Here is a 16,381-nt window from a genome sequence, read left to right on the forward strand (position 1 = left end):
ATCACAAAGAAAGCCCATGTCGTACAGTCCAAAGACCCCCATTATCCGGACAAAAGATGAAGACATAAGAAAAGCAAATGAACGCCGGACGCTCCCGAGCTCCAACCAAGTCACCATGAATCCCGCTATGTATAGAACGACCATGCGTTGGTTTGGTGCGGATTAGACAACCGTTTCCGATCTCTCGCCTTCCGCAATGACCGGGACTCCGAGCCCGCGATCGGGGCTCTGCAAGACCAACTGCTCATGGCGACGAGCTCGGAGGAAATCACTGATGGAACGGATCAAGATAAACCATCCGACAATCATCAAGACGTACGAGATCCATTCACTGGTCGAGATGCTCGAGCTACCGCCGCCTCCATCACCCCCATTGTCACCCATCGCGTTCGGATCGAAATTATGGCTGTTGGGATCGGGAGGCGTTGCATATTGCCCGGAGCCGCCGTCATCCGACCCGCCCGTGTCACTGCCACCTTTCATGTAGAACCCGTATTGCACCAGGGTGAGGCCAAGTCCAGCCCGGCTCCCATTTTTGGCGGCGTGAGTGGTGTGAAGAAGGTAGGTGAGAAGGAAGCCGACTAGTTGGAAGGACATGGAGATCATAGCGTTCCATACAAAGGAGAAGACGGATCCCACGGGAAGCCCGTCAACGAAGACTTCATCGGAGGAGATTCCAGGGGCGAGAATCGTAGTCTCCCAGTAGGGGGGAGTGGCGTCAGCGGCCGCCTCTTCATACGACTGCATTCGATGTTAGCGATATCTTCAGAGATAGACCCTCCAAATAAAAGGAATCACGTACCGGTGGTAAATCTTCGTTCTTCTCACCCCGTTCCGGCTTTGCTGCCAGATTTGCAAAGACACCGTCATTAGATGAATGGATGACCCGGCCTCCGCCTGAACTCTGAGAACTAGTAAAGGATGGGAGGAGCGTCTGTCTTCTCACTATCCCTGCAGGTGGTTGCGATCCAGACTGCCCACTGCTGGCACCCGACGAAGACGCAGCGGCTTCAGTGCTGCTGTCCCCTGCTGTCCGGGGCTCCGGATGAGCCCGCATTAGCCGTTGACGGTCATCGGGCTCGTCCTCGGCTTCCGAGTCGCTGCCATCACCAAAGGCGTCGGCGAGGGTCTGGTCTTCATCGTTGGAACGGGAAGGATCGTGGAGAAGGCGTCTGGAGGAGATGGAGGAGGAGCGAGAGCGGAAGGACGGGGGAGGAGAGGAAGGCGTTAGGTTGGAGTGTAGAGGGATCGACGAGTGGGAATGTGGCTCATCATCATCGTGGGCGTTCACCTATTTGCCAGGAGCAGATCAGATCAGTAAAAGCGATCTTGTGGGAGAGTTGCGATGCACGAATCCGGCCACGAGGGGATTCGGAGGCGTCAGAAATGCGGTCGGGATGACTTACCCGCTGATAACGCTGCGAGCTCATGACGAGCTGAGCGAGGGCGGGAGGGTCGGAAAAGGAGAGGAGGGGCCTGGCGAGAGAGACAGCAAAGAAAAGGCAAAGAAACCCAACTAAAGTGAAGAAAAAGGAAGAAAATGGACGGGCTTGACGACGGGAGACGAAAGGAGGTTGAGAAGAGATGAAGTTGCAGTGATGGAATGGAATCGGGGGGGTGAGATGTGGCTGAGGACGGTCATGCCTTGGTGCCTTGGTGCCTGAGTCAGCTTATATCCATGACCGGTTCATTACCCGATTGGGCCGACCGTTCGAGAAGCAGCGACAATGTTCTACTGATTGAGCACCGTTATAGACGGGATAGCTTGGTAGATGACGCTTTAATGCTTTCCATCTGAAATTCTCAATGGCGATACATCCACACCAACTACGAGAGGAACACCTGAAGGTGGGCTGTCTTCAGGCTATTCTGTTCATATTGGCATCTCTCATAGGTAGGTACTGATGCTGCAAGAAACAAGGTGAAATGAATGAATGAAAGGATCTCAAAAAGGAAAGAAAAAGGGGGGACTGGGTGAGATTCGAACTCACGACCTCGACGGTTTGGAAGCCTCCTTGTCCACCCACCGCGGTGCTTTAGATGGTTCCTAGGCCATATCTATACTCTTTTCTATTGAAAGGCAATTCCCTGCAGGGTACTCTGACTTTTCAGTCGGATAAATAGACGCAGAGACGTCCCAAACCGCTCGCTCTACCAATTGAGCTACCAGTCCGATTGTTAAGATAAACGACCGAACTGGGAAATATATGTTTGTCGAGTCTATGTGTGTTGGGGATCCTGTGGAATTTGCGGCGGAGAGACTGCAATGACTGATGGGGTCTGTCCTGATAAGTAAGCTGTGGTTAGCGCCCGGGGGCGGGTCCATGAGCGGTCAAATTGACTACCGAGGACAGGCGCCGGAGGGGATGTGCGCCTATTTATGTTTGTTCCACCGCTGCCACCCCACTGCTAGACCCACCAAGAGGTACTGTGTTTACGGAGTACTCCGTATTTCAGAGTGCATCACCAGTGTATGTCTTATGAGATTCTATGAACAAGAGTACTTTAACTGTGTGGAATGGCTTATCCTTGAAGAACACTCCCTGGTCTAACTGGTGACACAAAGAACCAGTAGCGCCAGCAGACGTGTCACAGGCTCAGGACAGACAATGACAATTGTCTAGATGACCCCAAGTTTGGGTTCGAGGGGAGAATTGGTGTCAAAATCAGTTGTATGTGGTTTATCAATATAAGCCATTGTGGGTGAATCTGTGAATACTTATGTCGGTACCATCTTTGACATCACCTATATCTTGTCTCTACAGACGGAGATGTTCTTTGTCCGCCCATCTTTGTCCGCCTAACGGGGAAACAATAACAGCATCCAGTATCCACCCTTTGACCGGTCTGCCATATGTCTGTCCTAATGCCAAGTGTTTTCACGTCTATTGAGCCACTGAACAAGTAATTTATTTCCCTGAGCCTACGTTGTGCCTATATACTCCATCCCTCCAACTCATCTCTACCTAACCAGCACCACATACATACATCATACATAGTACCAATGGCCACCAAACCCAGCCATGTCCAGACCCAAGCACCACTCCAGGGCCACATTGACTACCGTTCTATTCACAGCTTTCCTCACCGTCACTCTGACCCTCATCCTGATAGCCCCGCTAGACTACCTCCTCCCCGTCCTTCGCTATCCCTCGTCATGTGCTCGGCAAGACCAAACCCACCGCCGCGTCTTCGACCCCAACCATGACCTCGAACGAGACTCCTTCAAGTCCACCCCGATTCAGAAGCAACTGTCATGGGAGGACCTCCTCATGCCCGACAGCGGCGGCGGCATCCTGGCCCAGCAACCGCCCCCCGATGCAGAAAGCGATGCCCACGAAGACACGAATGACAAAGACCTCAACATCTCCTACGGGATCTCCATGTTCCACCAGCTGCACTGTCTGATCATCCTGCGCGGCCTGATCTTCCCGGAAACCTCCCACAAGAAAGTAAACTCGACGCTGCTCCCGCACTCGGAGAATCCGGACATGGACCGGTTCCATTGGGCGCATTGTTTCGATTACATCGCGCAGGTGTGTGCCCCAGATACTGCAGGATAAGAGAGCCATGGCTGACGATATGATGTGTAGGCGATTATCTGCGCGGCGGATGACACCATCGAACAGCCGAAAAAGACCGTCATAAACGGTCGCACCGTCTTCAACGTGCACGGCGTCGGGGCTGTGCATCAATGCCGCGATTCCAAGCGGCTGTGGGAGGTGTCGATGGACAGTGCGCGGGAGAAGGTCGACATGCGCGCGTGGAAGAACGGGGTCGGAGCGAGGGAGTTCTTTGGTCGGGGGCGAGGTGGGGATGAGTACGACGTACCTGATGTCTATACGAAGGGAATGTAGTTGGAATACGTTCGGTCATGTTAGTAAATTAGTAGATACGAATTATGAACGGCCAGCATCTCTATGTACAGAGCTAAGATGTTCCTAGCTAGAAACCTTCAAGGCTATATGCATAGTCTAGGTGTTGTCTCCATATAAAGACTATCCCGTGCTGAACACCCAGTCCGCAGCAATCACCGCAATGGCAGAGATCTAGATCACCCAGTCAGCCACGACGCACACCCATTCCCCAACAACCGTCAGCACCTACCAATGCAGTATCAACCCCACGGGTGATTATGATATCCAACGCGGGCCGATGCGAATGGTTCTTCGAGCTAGGCCGTAAGGCGAGCGTCTGGTTATGCACGATGCTCTCGCGCACCTCCGCCACCTTCCGATCCCCATCCACGACATCAAACGACGCCAACACATTCCCAAACCGGTGAACCTCCAGCGTGACAGTCCTATCCTCGACGCGCTTCGCCCCAAAAGCCGCCGCGTTCTCAAACGTCACATTGAAGTTCCCAAAGGCGGGCGCCCCAAAGAACCCGCGCGGCGAGCCCGTCGCGAGCGTCGTCGCATCGCTGCCGGGCAGCGTGATCGCCCAGACGTTCTTCAGCGCCAGCCGCCGGTGGATCTCAAACAGCGGCAGCCCCGACGCATCGCGGAACTCCCGGCACGCGCGGGCGCCGAACTTGCGCCCGGTTACCGTGTACTGCGGGACGTCGTCGGCGTCGGTGACCGCATACGCCACCTCGGCCTGCGCGTCGCCCAGCGGCTTGACCACCAGCGTGGTTTTGGTCGCGGTGATGGACTCCTGCCGCAGGGCGAGCGGGCGGTCCGGCGGTTTCAGCGCCATGCGCACCGGCCGGCTGAACAGGCCGCTCAGCGAGGACCGTCTGGAGGAGCCCGACATGGTGGCTGGGAGTAGCTGGAGCTGATGCCGAAGGAAATGGTTTGCCTGGATTCTTTGAGGGGTTTGGTTGCGGGGTCTGCGAGGGATACTTATACCTAGGTCCCTGGTAGCCGGATGTGCCTGGGTGGTGACCCGCACAGCCGCTCGATGACTTCATAGATCACTAGACGGCTCCATTCTGCCTCAACGAGTTCAACATTGCGCTGCTACGAGCTTCATGTCCATAGCGTAATACCCCTTCAAACAGGGCAGTTTCACCTATAGACTAGTTGGATGTGGCTACAGTCCATTCCGTACAACACGGTGTGCCACCACCACTTTGGTATATTGGCAATATATATTCCTCATCTTTCGTCTCAGTAGCCGGGATGGCTGGGATAGGCTCATGTTGGATGATCCGTAGGTTAGCTTGAGCCAACCCCCATAGCTTATTTATTTGAAGGTCACTATGGAGGATCTTACAAAGTGTCTGGAACAAGCTGTAAATAGAGACACAAAACTACTAGCAGTGAGACTTGTACCAGTCCATACTCGCGGCACCTTCGTCAATAAACACCAATGGTCTCCCCGATGACGCTGCGGAACACTCCCTGGGGGTCGAACTTCTCTCGAACAGCCTTGAACCGGGCAATATGCTACAGGACATCAGTGGTTTGTTGTGGTGAAGAGGAGTCCAACTCACGTCAGGATCCAAGTTCTTAGCGGCCATGGCAAACACCTCTCTTGTGTTCTTGGTCCAGTGCGGACGACACGGAAACTCGTTCACCAAGGTCTTCGCCAGATTCTCATCTAGACCAACCTGTCAGCCACTCCACAGCGCAACCAAGGCACACTTACAGAAAGGCTCGTTGAATCGCGGCTTGCCATTATCCGGCCGATAACTCGGAAAATCCAGCATAATCACCCCCTTGGACCAATCCGCCCCGTCGGCAGTGCCGTACGTGACCTGGCCCAAGAGGTCGAAATACGGCCGCCCAAACTTGATGTTGATCCCACTGCGATACGTGGACGTCATGATCAGCGCCTTCTTCGCCTCCGCGTCGAACAGCTCGCGCACGCGCTTGAGCATGGCGTTTGCCTGTGGGATCGGGAACGCCAGCTCGAGGGTGTGCCCGTGCAGCCCGTAGTCCCAGACCGGGCGCTGGTCGGGATACAGGCCGCCGATGAGGACGTCGTAGTTCCACCCGTACACGGGCCACTCGTCAATCGCCTTGTTGGTCGTCTTCTCGCGGAAATTGGGCTTCTCCCACTGCCCGAAGAGGATCTCCTCTGCAAGCATGTTGGATGTCGCCAGGAATCGGCCGCTCTCCCAGATCCCCTTGATGGCGGTCGCCTCGAGCTTGGTGACGGAAAAGGTGTTTTGGAAGCCTTGCTGGTCGCTGGTGTTTGTGGGCACCACGTCGTAGTATCGCCAGTGGAACTTTTTCTTGTACGGCCACCACTGTGCTGCGATTAGCATTGTTGGTTTATGGCACGCTTGAACGGGATAGTACGTACCCAGAAGTTGGCGGTGGCATACGGGCTGATCATGCCGTAGATGTCTCCATTCAGGACGTCTTCCTCGTCGAGTCTGCATGTCATAGGTCAGCCATACTTCATGGTATCAAACGGCGGCGACTCACGTTTTCTGATCCGCGTACACCTTGAAGTCAGGATAGATCTTAAACTTCATTCGCACAATGACACCCATCAGCCCCAGCGACGTCGATGCCGCCAACCAGGTGTCATCCTCATTATCACGCTCAAGATGGCGCAGATTCCCATGGCCGTCGATGATATCCAGCGCCAGCACACCCGCCGCAACCATGGAATCCTCACGGATCGACGACCGATGGGCGCCCATGGCCACGCAGCCGGCCAGCGTAATATTCCAGTTGACCAAGGTGTATCCGGCGGAAGCTCCATGAGCATGAAGATAGTCCGCGAGCTGGAGGAAGGTCACACCCGCCTCGATCATGACGGTGCCGGCTTCCAGGTCCAAGTCGTAGATGCGGTTGGTCTCCTCGGTGCGAATGATGACTGTGTTAGGGTCGTCGGAGCACATGGTATCATACCACATGTGGCCTTTGCCGGACGCGCGGACTTTCTGGCCGGCGCGGATCGCATCTTGGACGAGGGATTGGATCTCGTCTACGCTGGTTGGGGTGTGGATGGCGGCGACATCCCGACAGGCGGGATATCCGGGTCCGTCGAAGGTGTTGTAGGGCACCGCTATGGCGCCAAGGGCCAGCGAGAGAATAGTGCAGGCACGGGAGGCGATCATCAGGATTGCTTGGGGGCAGTAAGAGGGGTTCACTGAAGAAGAGGTAGAAGGCGAGAGCTGGGATGATATAGGCCCTTGGGCTTTCACATGGCCGATGACCTGGGTTTCTACAGCCGACTAAATCTTCAAGGGACCTTGTTTAAACAGGCTATAGTATCTTGCAGATCTTCGTGGTCTCCCGAGGCAGTTCAGCCATCCATTGGGATTCTAGTAGTTGATATGCCGACTCAACTGCGGTGGAGTTGAGAAGCTGAACAGAAGCCCAGAAGCCGCAAACGAGCCCAGTCCTTGTCTCGCAGTCTCATTATGCTCCTTCTCCAAGATCCCAAGGTTGCAAGCTGTAATGAGCGCGGGGAAAAGACGCGGCCGTCTTGGCTGAAGGATATCCCGTGTCGTTCTTGCTGGAGGTGAAATAGCCAAGACGCCAAAGGTCATCGACAGACATCAGGATTGGACCCCCGCTTTGGAGAGTAAATGGATCAGGGTTCGTGATTAGTACAAGCCCTGATGAGGTGCCTGATGACCTTCTTGGTAGGCAATTTTCATATTAATAAAGTATTGGATTAGGGAGGTGGGACATATACAGAGGAGGAGTTAATCATCACGTGAATATACAAAGACGAACATCTATGATCTGTGTGTAACCTCCGTCATTCCAGGGGTCAAGAGAACCCGAGAATAACCTGCATTAGCTTGCGTATTGTCCTTTGAAAGTCCAGTCACTGGCATTTGACACAGATGGACAAAGCAGGGTCGCAACAAGCTCCAGCAACCAGCGAGCGAAATCTCGACGCGAAGCGCACGACTTTCGACGAACCAACTACCGCTCCTGATGCCAAACGCATGAAAAGCTCCCCTGAAGGGCTGACAGGACCTCATGTTTCAGCTCCAGCTGCACGCCCTAGGGTTCCTTTCCCAGAGAAGGTATGATAGGTCATCCAGACATCGGGAAGCATTCCAACTGTCCTAAAGCCTGCAGTGGTGGAAGAGCGAAATGGTGAGATCGAATACCGAGTGGTCAACAACGATGCCTCCAGAGAGAGTACGATTATCCTTACGGGTCTCAAATGCCTGTTCCAAAAGCAACTCCCCAAAATGCCCAAAGATTACATCGCACGTCTCGTCTATGATCGCGCTCACCTGTCTTTGGCCATCGTGAAAATGCCTCGGGAAGTCATTGGCGGAATAACATTTCGAGAATTCCGAGACCGCAGGTTTGCTGAAATCGTCTTTTGCGCAGTCTCCTCTCACCAGCAGGTTAAGGGATACGGAGCGCATCTCATGGCCCATTTGAAGGACTATGTCAGAGCTACCTCCCCAGTAATGCATTTCCTAACCTACGCCGACAATTATGCCACGGGATATTTCCAAAAACAGGGGTTCACCAAAGAGATCACACTCAACAAGTCTATCTGGATGGGGTATATCAAGGACTACGAAGGAGGAACACTCATGCAATGCTCCGTGCTTCCCCGAATACGGTATCTCGAGCTCGGCCGTATGCTTCTGAAGCAGAAGGAAACTGTTCGAGCCAAAATGCGTATCTTGAGCAAAAACCACATCATTCACCCACCGCCTCAACAATGGGCTCTCGGCATCATCGTTCCAATCGATCCGCTCTCCATCACTGCCATCCAGGCAACTGGCTGGTCTCCAGACATGGACAAGTTAGCCCGTGAACCGCGCCACGGGCCTCACTTTAACGAACTTCGACGTTTTTTGAATCAAATACAAAATCACAAACAAGCATGGCCTTTCCTCCACCCGGTCAATAAAGACGAAGTCCCTGATTACTATAACGTTATTACATCGCCAATAGACCTTTCGACCATGGAAGAAAGGTTGGAGCAGGATTTCTATACTGCTCCGAAAGACCTTGTCAGCGATCTTAAGTTGATTTTCAGTAATTGTCGACAATATAATGACGCAACGACGGTATACGCCAAGTGTGCGGCCAGCCTGGAGAAGTACATGTGGAAACTCATTAGGGAGATTCCAGAGTGGTTTGACTTGCTTGAAGAATGAATAAAAGTTGTCTACGGGCGCATCCTGTTCTTTGGAGGCGACTTGGTTTGTTGCTGATTTAGAGCTCAAGGCCAGAGCGTCACAGACATGCTGCTCGGTAGGATAATGCTGGATGTTGTTTGAAGACTCAAGATGCTCAACTCACACACCTAATTAACACAGCTATCTCATGTAGTATTCGGTATTGGCAAGGAAGTATTCAGGGAAGTCATTCAGGGAGTCAGTAGGATACTACCTAGGGAGGAAACTTGCACTGAACGAGACAGTTGTACGGGGTATGGAGATATCACGTGACTACTTATCGGAGATGTTTCTTTCCGCCGACGACCAAAATTCAATGACCCGACCAGTCTTCAATCCACCCTCTTCACGACCATACCACGCCAAAATCTGCTACGATTCCAGCTGGGGTCATAGAACTGACTAATTCTTTCTGCATTGTTCACCTGAGAGCGCAGATTGGGCCTCTCCGTCGTCACCATGGTGAACCTCTTCAAGCGGATGCGGAAGCTGCAAACTGTACGTCGGCCTTCCCCATAACCAGACTGACATCTGAGCCTCAGTACTGACTACTATAACAGAGGGTAATTACTTCTCCAAAACTACCATCCCTGACCACCTCCATTGAGATTGGACCGCGACCGCCCTCTCAACCCATACATGACCAAGCAGCAGCAGCAGCAGCACCACCACCACCACCACCATCACACACCACACCACAATTACAAACCCCCACTAACAACGTCTCCAGCTCCTCAACATCCGCATCGGAACCGGTGCCGCCATCCTCCCAACCGCCCCCTCCGCAACCAAAGACTTCCCCGCCATCACCCGGCTGCACCTGACGTACGCGCGCAAGATCTACGGCGGCCACCAGGGGGCGCGCCACTTCTGGCGCAACTGCCTGCCGCGGCTGAAGTACCACAACCCGTCGGTAGCGATGAGCGTGAAGCAGACAGACGAGCAGGACGGCCCTGCGGCGCTGACGATATACTTCGCCGAGCAGGCCAGCAAGGCCGCGGCGCTGAACGGCTCGGCCGTGCAGGACAAGCACGCGCCCGCGCCGACGGACGCCGAAAAGACCGCCGTCGTCGACCTCAAGAACCTCGACTACAAGGAGATCTGGAACAAGGTGGCGCTGGTGACGGGCGCGCAGGACGTCGCCGCGTCCGACGACGAGCTCAAGCAGCTCGCCCGGTTCGAGCAGATGAAGCAGCAGTCGGAGCGGGATCGCGCCCGTGTGCTTGGCATTCGGCAGGCGAAGAAGGACCAGGAGCGCATGCTGCAGGAGGCGCGCGGTGAGGTGGAGAAGTTGAAGCAGCTTTAGTGCTGCGGTTTGGGTTTTTGCGCTTTCATGGGTTACTGGGGTTTCTGTCATCTTGCTAGGTATATATGCTCGCTGATTTGTTTGGGTTGGGTTGCGACGGTTGATTGTAGCATAGCCTCTTTTCTTTCATGTAGTTTTAGAGAACTTTATTATGGTGTGCAATCTGAACCGAAGGTATTTACAGAGGTCGTCATCATGCTCAAATACGCTAGTAAACAAATGGTGGCAGGGTGGCCCCAGGAAGATCATGGTGGATATTAAAGCAAGCACGACGCTATATGCTATCCCGATGCGCGCACATACGCGGTAGTCGTATACTGCCCCGGATCCCAAACATCATAACCAACCAAACTCCTAAAGCAATGTAGCAATGCAACACACGGTACGTCCACCGCTAAGCATGGTCCGGCGTGTAGCTGGTCTCCCCCAGCATGCCCTGTCCGGCCGCCACCGTCGGCGTGGCCGTTTGGGTCTGGCTCGATGCTTGCGGATTTAGCGCCGGCGAGTGCGACGGGGCTCGGCCCGCCGCCGCGGCCTGGAGGCGTTGGTCCAGGGCCTTGAGCGCAAGGGCTCGTCGTCGCTCTGCCTCCTCGCGCTTGCCCATGCCTCGCATACCGCCGCGGGAGTGGTTCAGAAGACTGGGGAGACCGGCCTCGCCACGCGCAAGAACCTGCTGGTTGCCTGAATCGATTTCCTCCTCCGAGAACGGTGTGCAGATCCGCAAGGTGACCAGGAGGATGTAAATCTGGTCGGCAACGAATGCGATTGGGGGCTGGATCGCGTCTGGGAATAGACAGGCGAAGGCGAAGGTCTCGCTGGCGTCGCCCTTGATGCCGAGACCATCGGTCGACGTCCCGGTGAGGTCAGGCTGGCGCTTGAAGAAGCGCAGGTATGTCCAGCTGGTGAGGAGGCCCAGCCAGGCGAGAACGGCGGCGATATGGGTGCCGAATAGAACGCCACTGATGGTGTTTAGAAGGAGGAACAGGGCAGGGAAGTGCTTCACGCGCATTTTCACCAGCCCTTTGAAGATGGTGACGGTGTGCTCAGGGACGAGCTGCTTAAACGCGACGAGGAAGGAGGCTTGGATGGAGGTGCCACCGCAGATTTGTGGCCCGACCCCCAGCACGCTTGAGGATACAGAGTCAGCATGAAAGGTGCATGCGGCGCAATCGTCTTCAGAGGAGAACAAGACGTACCCGTCTTTGGCTAGGGTGCCCCTGACGGCCGAGGAGAGGAAGTAGAGGGGGACGATGACCACGTTAGGTATGACGGCGACGGCGAGAATAAACTTGGCGAATTCGCGCGACCCCCATGCGCGCTCCAGGTACTTCCCTCCATAGAAGAGCGTTGCGGCGTTGAGCAGAACGGTGAAGATGTTCTGCTCGACGAAGGTTGCGGTCAGGAGCGTCCAGGGATAATAAAAGAGCTGCGACGGAACCAGCGTCAGGTAGGGGACGACGGGGGTGATGGGAGTGGATGTCCCGGTAGTGGAGGATGAAGTGGGGGAGGTGGTGTTGTCAAGTTGTCGCCATCGCGCGATGTTGTAGAGCAAGGAGAGGGTGAGGAGAGAGATGAGGCAGATGCGGGTCGCTGGGGGGATGTTGACCCGAGGCCGCATGGTGGGAGGAAATATTGAGAGATAGCGGCTGCGTTGGAGGGAGGATGCAGGCCGCTGGCTGCGTAGGCGCCCAGCAGGGGAGAGAGCGTGGAATGAGGTCTGGAGGAGGAACAAATTGGAGAAGAAGAGGGAGAATGAAGGTGGTGGTGGAGGAGGAAGCGGGAGGAATTTCGTTGTTCCCCAAAAGGGTTTAAGGTTGATGATCTCGATCTGATTGGATCCTTGCATGCATATGTCCAATTTGGTAAGGCACCTAGTATGAAGGTACTTTAAGAGTACAGAGTAGAAAATGGTATAGTCAGTACAGTCAGTACTTGGGTATGGGATAGGTGATATTGGTGATCATCTCTTATCGGGATGAATGTAGGAACTGGTGTTCAGGTGTCCGGACACCAATGACGTTCGTACCGAGTAGGGTTGGACGGGTACTCGAGATCTAGACTGGGATCGGTAGAGGCAGAGGAGATAGGTTGGAATGGTGTCAGTATTGATTTGAATATTTCAATAAGTTAATAGTAATATAAATAATAGTCATAATAACCAAGCTTCAAAGTCTTGACTGCCATGGAATGACTCCAGTGTCCTTCGTAAATTATCGCGACGGTGGAATTTATCTAGATGTGGCTGCAGTGGCTGTCAATCACCTGATCCACCCTCCACTACCCCGAAACGGGACTAGTGGGGATCCAAGGGCTGGGCTTAGTCAGTCATCCTTCATTCTTCTTCTGTTCTGCCTCTCACAGTGATCGTTCGTTCGTTCGTTCGAATAGACAAAAGACGAGTTTGGGCTGGATTCACAGAGATCACGCCGAATTTCGCATCCAATCCCCTCCAGATCCTGCCCTCCTAATCCCTGGCTCTTGGTACCTAGGTACCTACTACTAACTACCTAAGTACCTTTCCCTTGAGCTACCGACTCACATCCTCCCGGTCTAGCGGCACTGAGGCGGGTCTGGTCTGGTCGGGTCTGTCTGGTCTTGTATCTTAAAGCCACACGTTGCGGTCTTTCGTCCCGTCCCGATTTTCCTCTTCTTGGACTCTCTTCAACATTCTTTCTTCCTTGTCTTCATCGTCGTCGTCTTCGGTCTCCTCGCGGGTGGATCAGAGCATGTTCCACCCTTTCCTTCCACCTGTTCCCTTGGCCGCTACAATTTTCCCTGGGATCCACTCCGCTGTCGATTTTCCTTCCTTGCCTTAGTTAGCCTCTTGGTCCCTCTTCAATCATCGGCTTGATCGGTCCACTCCCTCACACTACCTTACCGTCTTCAACTCTCTCTACCTACCAACAACATCCGTCTTCTTCTGTCTCTTGATCCCCCTTCCCCGTTCACCGCCTTGTCACTTTCTTTTTCCCCTTCGGTATTTCATCTTCATCAACCGGTCATCTCGTCCTATCCTCCCAGCCGAATCCCTTCCTGTCTCTTGTCTTGTCACCCTTCTCCATCCGCCAGACAACGCCTCCCGTCCGGTCTCTCGTCTAGTGGAGGTGGCTTTCATTCTTCCTGGCATGCGAGCCGACCCTCCTCCCTCGCTCCTGTCATACATGTAACAATGGCACACCCCGATCTCACCTCGCATCATGTCAACTACTTAATATGGAGGTACGTGGGAAGAATTCCACCCTCAACCGCAACCCGTTCTCCGTCCCACCCACCCTCGTCAACGCGATTGCTGACTGGCCTTAGGTACCTCCAAGAATCAGGTTGGTTGCATTTTTTTTTTTTTTTTCCTTTTCTTTTTGGGTCTCTTTCTTGGAGATCTCCATCTTCTGCCCTATTGACCCATTTCTCGCGCCCCCTTTTACACTAAAAAAGGTCAAAATATCCATCTAATACCCATCCCCCTTCAGGTCATGGCGAAGCTGCAGTAACACTGCAGCGCGCATGGAATCGTGATCCGCAGAGTCTGCCCTTTGCTCCTTACATCAAAACCCATGCCCTCGTGTCACTGGTTCAGAAAGGTCTCCAATATTACGAGCTGGAACAATCTCTTGATAAGGTATGTTTTTGCAATGCCTACGATTTGATCCACTTGCAGAAAGGCGCGGGGAGGCCAGTCGCGAATTCAAAACTCATACAAAATAGGATGGAAACCGAACGGCATTTTCCCCCTCAAATTATTTCTTTGGGCCAGCCGCCCTGGAGGAACCGGAACCACCACAGAAAAGTTTAGGTGAGACCGGTGTTGGCACAGACCAAGCGCCTGTGTCGCCGACCAACAAAGTCGCGCGAGACGGTGCCGCAATCAACGGTCACTTGGCGACGGCCGAGGCCCCTCCAGCTGCGCCTAACGGCAAGAAGAGTCGCAAGAGCGATCGTGGGGAAGCCAATGGCGACGAAGTCCCCATGGAAGTCGACACCAATGGGGTCCCCGACACCAAATCGGCAATGTCGCCAGAGCCCGGCGTGGATGCAGATGGCGACGTGAGCATGGGCATCCGCCCGGCGTCGCAGGAACCCCCAGCCCCGACTTTCACCTTGACCAACGGGCATAGCATTGGCGTTCAGATCACCCCCGCCAAGGCGGCTGACCTCAGCCCTGACACCGCCATCCTGGATGTGGCGCAGGATGACCACGTGACGCGAACGCTGTGGCGCCCCCGCGATCCTACCATCGTCGCCGCCGCCGGGGAGTCCTCCTGTAGTCTTTGGAAGCTGTCTTCATCGGCGCCTCCAGTGCAGGAGAAGCTGGTCGTGAGTCGAGGAGATGGCACATGTGTCTCCGCCGTCGCGTGGGACCCCACCGGCCAGAAGTTGGCTGTCGCTACCTACAACGACATGCGAGGCTCCATTGCCATGTACGATGTGGCCGGAAATGCAGTGGATCTGTTGCCCGAAGTGCCCCGTATGATTACCGGCCTCCACTGGGCGGAGAACCGGCCGCACCTGATTGTCGTGGCATCGGATAGCAAAGTCTCGGAGCTGGTACTTTGGGACGACTCCTTACGGCCGGACGAATTCCCTCCCCCGCAGGTCGTCGATGGATCTATTTACGATCTCAGCTGGCTGGGGCGTAACCAGGCGTTTGCGTGTGGGAACGGCTCCGTGTACCATTGCGAAGTGGACTCTAGCATCAATCGCACCAAGACATATACGTTTCCAGGAGGACCCGACAAACCGTGGACTTTCATTCGGTGCACTCACGTCGGACCAGCCTCCGTTGCCGTGGCGGCTTCTGCTTCAGACCGGGAATTCTGGATCCCGACTCATGACATGCACCTTGACGCAGCGCATGAAGGGGACATCACCGCGATTGAGTTGAAGCCCAATGCTTCCGACCCAACCCAAACAAATCAGCCATTAGTTCTCGCTTCGGCCTCGACCGATGATACCGTGAAGATTTGGCACGTCGATCTCGATTCGAAACGGTTTGAATGCGTTCACCGACTCTTCCTCGGCCCATCATCCCCTGCTCTCGCCGGGTGCTTCTCCCCTGATGGCTATGCGATTGCGGCCGCTAGTAAAGACAAATTGTTCATTTGGAATGCTCAACGAGGAGGCGCGGCGATGGCCACGTGGTCAGTTCCTGGGACTGATGAGACAAAAAATGAAGACGAATCTGCCAGAACGGTGAACGGACACAATGGGCATGTTGACTCTATTCCGGATCGTTCGTTATCTTGGGATACGGATGGGAAGAAACTCGCGTTCGGATTCGGCGGACAGGTATGCGTCCCTGCTTTTCTGAGCCCGAGACACCTGCTAACCGTGTGGGAATAGTTGGCGATCGTGAATATGCAACGGTGATGCTTTCGTGAATGAAGATATAAGTACACGACTAGCATCAGCCCAGTCCAGACGTTTGTTACACGGCCTGAAAGCTCTGTGAATAACACCCCCATCTCCGGTCCGCTGAGACACTCCTGGGAGCACGACCTCCCGCGAGCTTCCGGCGACGATCGGCCGCCTGATGGTACTACCAGGCTCGATCAAGATTGTGCGCGCTGGGTCACAGCGGTGCTCTCATCAACACCATCCTTCTCCCATCATCTTCATCTTCAGTCATCGGACGAATAATCGCATTAGACGATACAAAACGGCGCAAACCGGGGGTTTTTCTGGGAAAAATGGCGGCTGGCGGATACCATAGGGTTACTGGTGGATGTATACTGCCCTTCGTTTCTGTGCTTTATCCGTTTGCGTTGTCTCTATATTTACTCAACTGTATCATTTGCTTGGGCAACATGGTCGTGTGATCTTTCCGGCGGTTTGTTGTCTGGCGCATTTCTACTTCAGAAGTGCGATGCTTTCGGGACGGGTGCGACAGCAGCCCATTCCTCCCTACTATCTAGCTAATGGATATCACTGTGTTGACTACATCCCTGGACCATTGTCTCTGCCGTTCTTGCCTTGTTCGTCGTCGGGCCCTCTCCCGGGAACGAAACCCCTCTTCG

General features: G+C 54.3%; 8 protein-coding genes across 8 annotated transcripts; 5 read left to right on the top strand and 3 right to left on the bottom strand.

Annotated features, from left to right (window-relative positions):
• Positions 1–162: 162 nt before the first annotated feature.
• On the bottom strand, positions 163–1,430 carry ATEG_03254 (metal homeostatis BSD2 family protein; the record flags this gene model as incomplete). Its single annotated transcript, XM_001212432.1, has 3 exons — positions 163–741; positions 803–1,291; positions 1,407–1,430. The coding sequence occupies 3 exons, from the start codon at positions 1,428–1,430 to the stop codon at positions 163–165; spliced, it is 1,092 nt and encodes a 363-aa protein (XP_001212432.1).
• A 1,593-nt stretch (positions 1,431–3,023) lies between these two features.
• Positions 3,024–3,563, top strand: ATEG_03255 (uncharacterized protein; the record flags this gene model as incomplete). Its single annotated transcript, XM_001212433.1, has 1 exon — positions 3,024–3,563. One exon carries the CDS (start codon positions 3,024–3,026, stop codon positions 3,561–3,563), a length of 540 nt encoding a protein of 179 aa, XP_001212433.1.
• Positions 3,564–3,998: 435 nt separating this feature from the next.
• On the bottom strand, positions 3,999–4,755 carry ATEG_03256 (uncharacterized protein; the record flags this gene model as incomplete). Its single annotated transcript, XM_001212434.1, has 2 exons — positions 3,999–4,049; positions 4,108–4,755. The coding sequence occupies 2 exons, from the start codon at positions 4,753–4,755 to the stop codon at positions 3,999–4,001; spliced, it is 699 nt and encodes a 232-aa protein (XP_001212434.1).
• Positions 4,756–5,300: 545 nt separating this feature from the next.
• On the bottom strand, positions 5,301–7,018 carry ATEG_03257 (uncharacterized protein; the record flags this gene model as incomplete). Its single annotated transcript, XM_001212435.1, has 5 exons — positions 5,301–5,390; positions 5,438–5,544; positions 5,593–6,196; positions 6,253–6,325; positions 6,378–7,018. The coding sequence occupies 5 exons, from the start codon at positions 7,016–7,018 to the stop codon at positions 5,301–5,303; spliced, it is 1,515 nt and encodes a 504-aa protein (XP_001212435.1).
• A 738-nt stretch (positions 7,019–7,756) lies between these two features.
• Positions 7,757–9,043, top strand: ATEG_03258 (bromodomain-containing protein; the record flags this gene model as incomplete). Its single annotated transcript, XM_001212436.1, has 2 exons — positions 7,757–7,924; positions 7,961–9,043. 2 exons carry the CDS (start codon positions 7,757–7,759, stop codon positions 9,041–9,043), a joined length of 1,251 nt encoding a protein of 416 aa, XP_001212436.1.
• A 480-nt stretch (positions 9,044–9,523) lies between these two features.
• ATEG_03259 (mitochondrial 54S ribosomal protein mL61) lies at positions 9,524–10,370 on the top strand (the record flags this gene model as incomplete). Its single annotated transcript, XM_001212437.1, has 2 exons — positions 9,524–9,562; positions 9,795–10,370. The coding sequence occupies 2 exons, from the start codon at positions 9,524–9,526 to the stop codon at positions 10,368–10,370; spliced, it is 615 nt and encodes a 204-aa protein (XP_001212437.1).
• Positions 10,371–10,801: 431 nt separating this feature from the next.
• On the top strand, positions 10,802–11,502 carry ATEG_03260 (uncharacterized protein; the record flags this gene model as incomplete). Its single annotated transcript, XM_001212438.1, has 3 exons — positions 10,802–11,078; positions 11,168–11,259; positions 11,344–11,502. The coding sequence occupies 3 exons, from the start codon at positions 10,802–10,804 to the stop codon at positions 11,500–11,502; spliced, it is 528 nt and encodes a 175-aa protein (XP_001212438.1).
• A 2,037-nt stretch (positions 11,503–13,539) lies between these two features.
• On the top strand, positions 13,540–15,734 carry ATEG_03261 (WD40 repeat domain-containing protein; the record flags this gene model as incomplete). The annotated part of the gene is made up of 5 exons (XM_001212439.1): positions 13,540–13,589; positions 13,674–13,690; positions 13,838–13,986; positions 14,073–15,653; positions 15,708–15,734. The coding sequence occupies 5 exons, from the start codon at positions 13,540–13,542 to the stop codon at positions 15,732–15,734; spliced, it is 1,824 nt and encodes a 607-aa protein (XP_001212439.1).
• Between the last annotated feature and the right edge of the window lie 647 nt (positions 15,735–16,381).

The sequence above is a fragment of the Aspergillus terreus genome, genomic scaffold (genome assembly GCF_000149615.1).
Source record: "Aspergillus terreus NIH2624 scaffold_4 genomic scaffold, whole genome shotgun sequence".
Taxonomy (NCBI): Eukaryota; Fungi; Ascomycota; class Eurotiomycetes; order Eurotiales; family Aspergillaceae; genus Aspergillus; species Aspergillus terreus.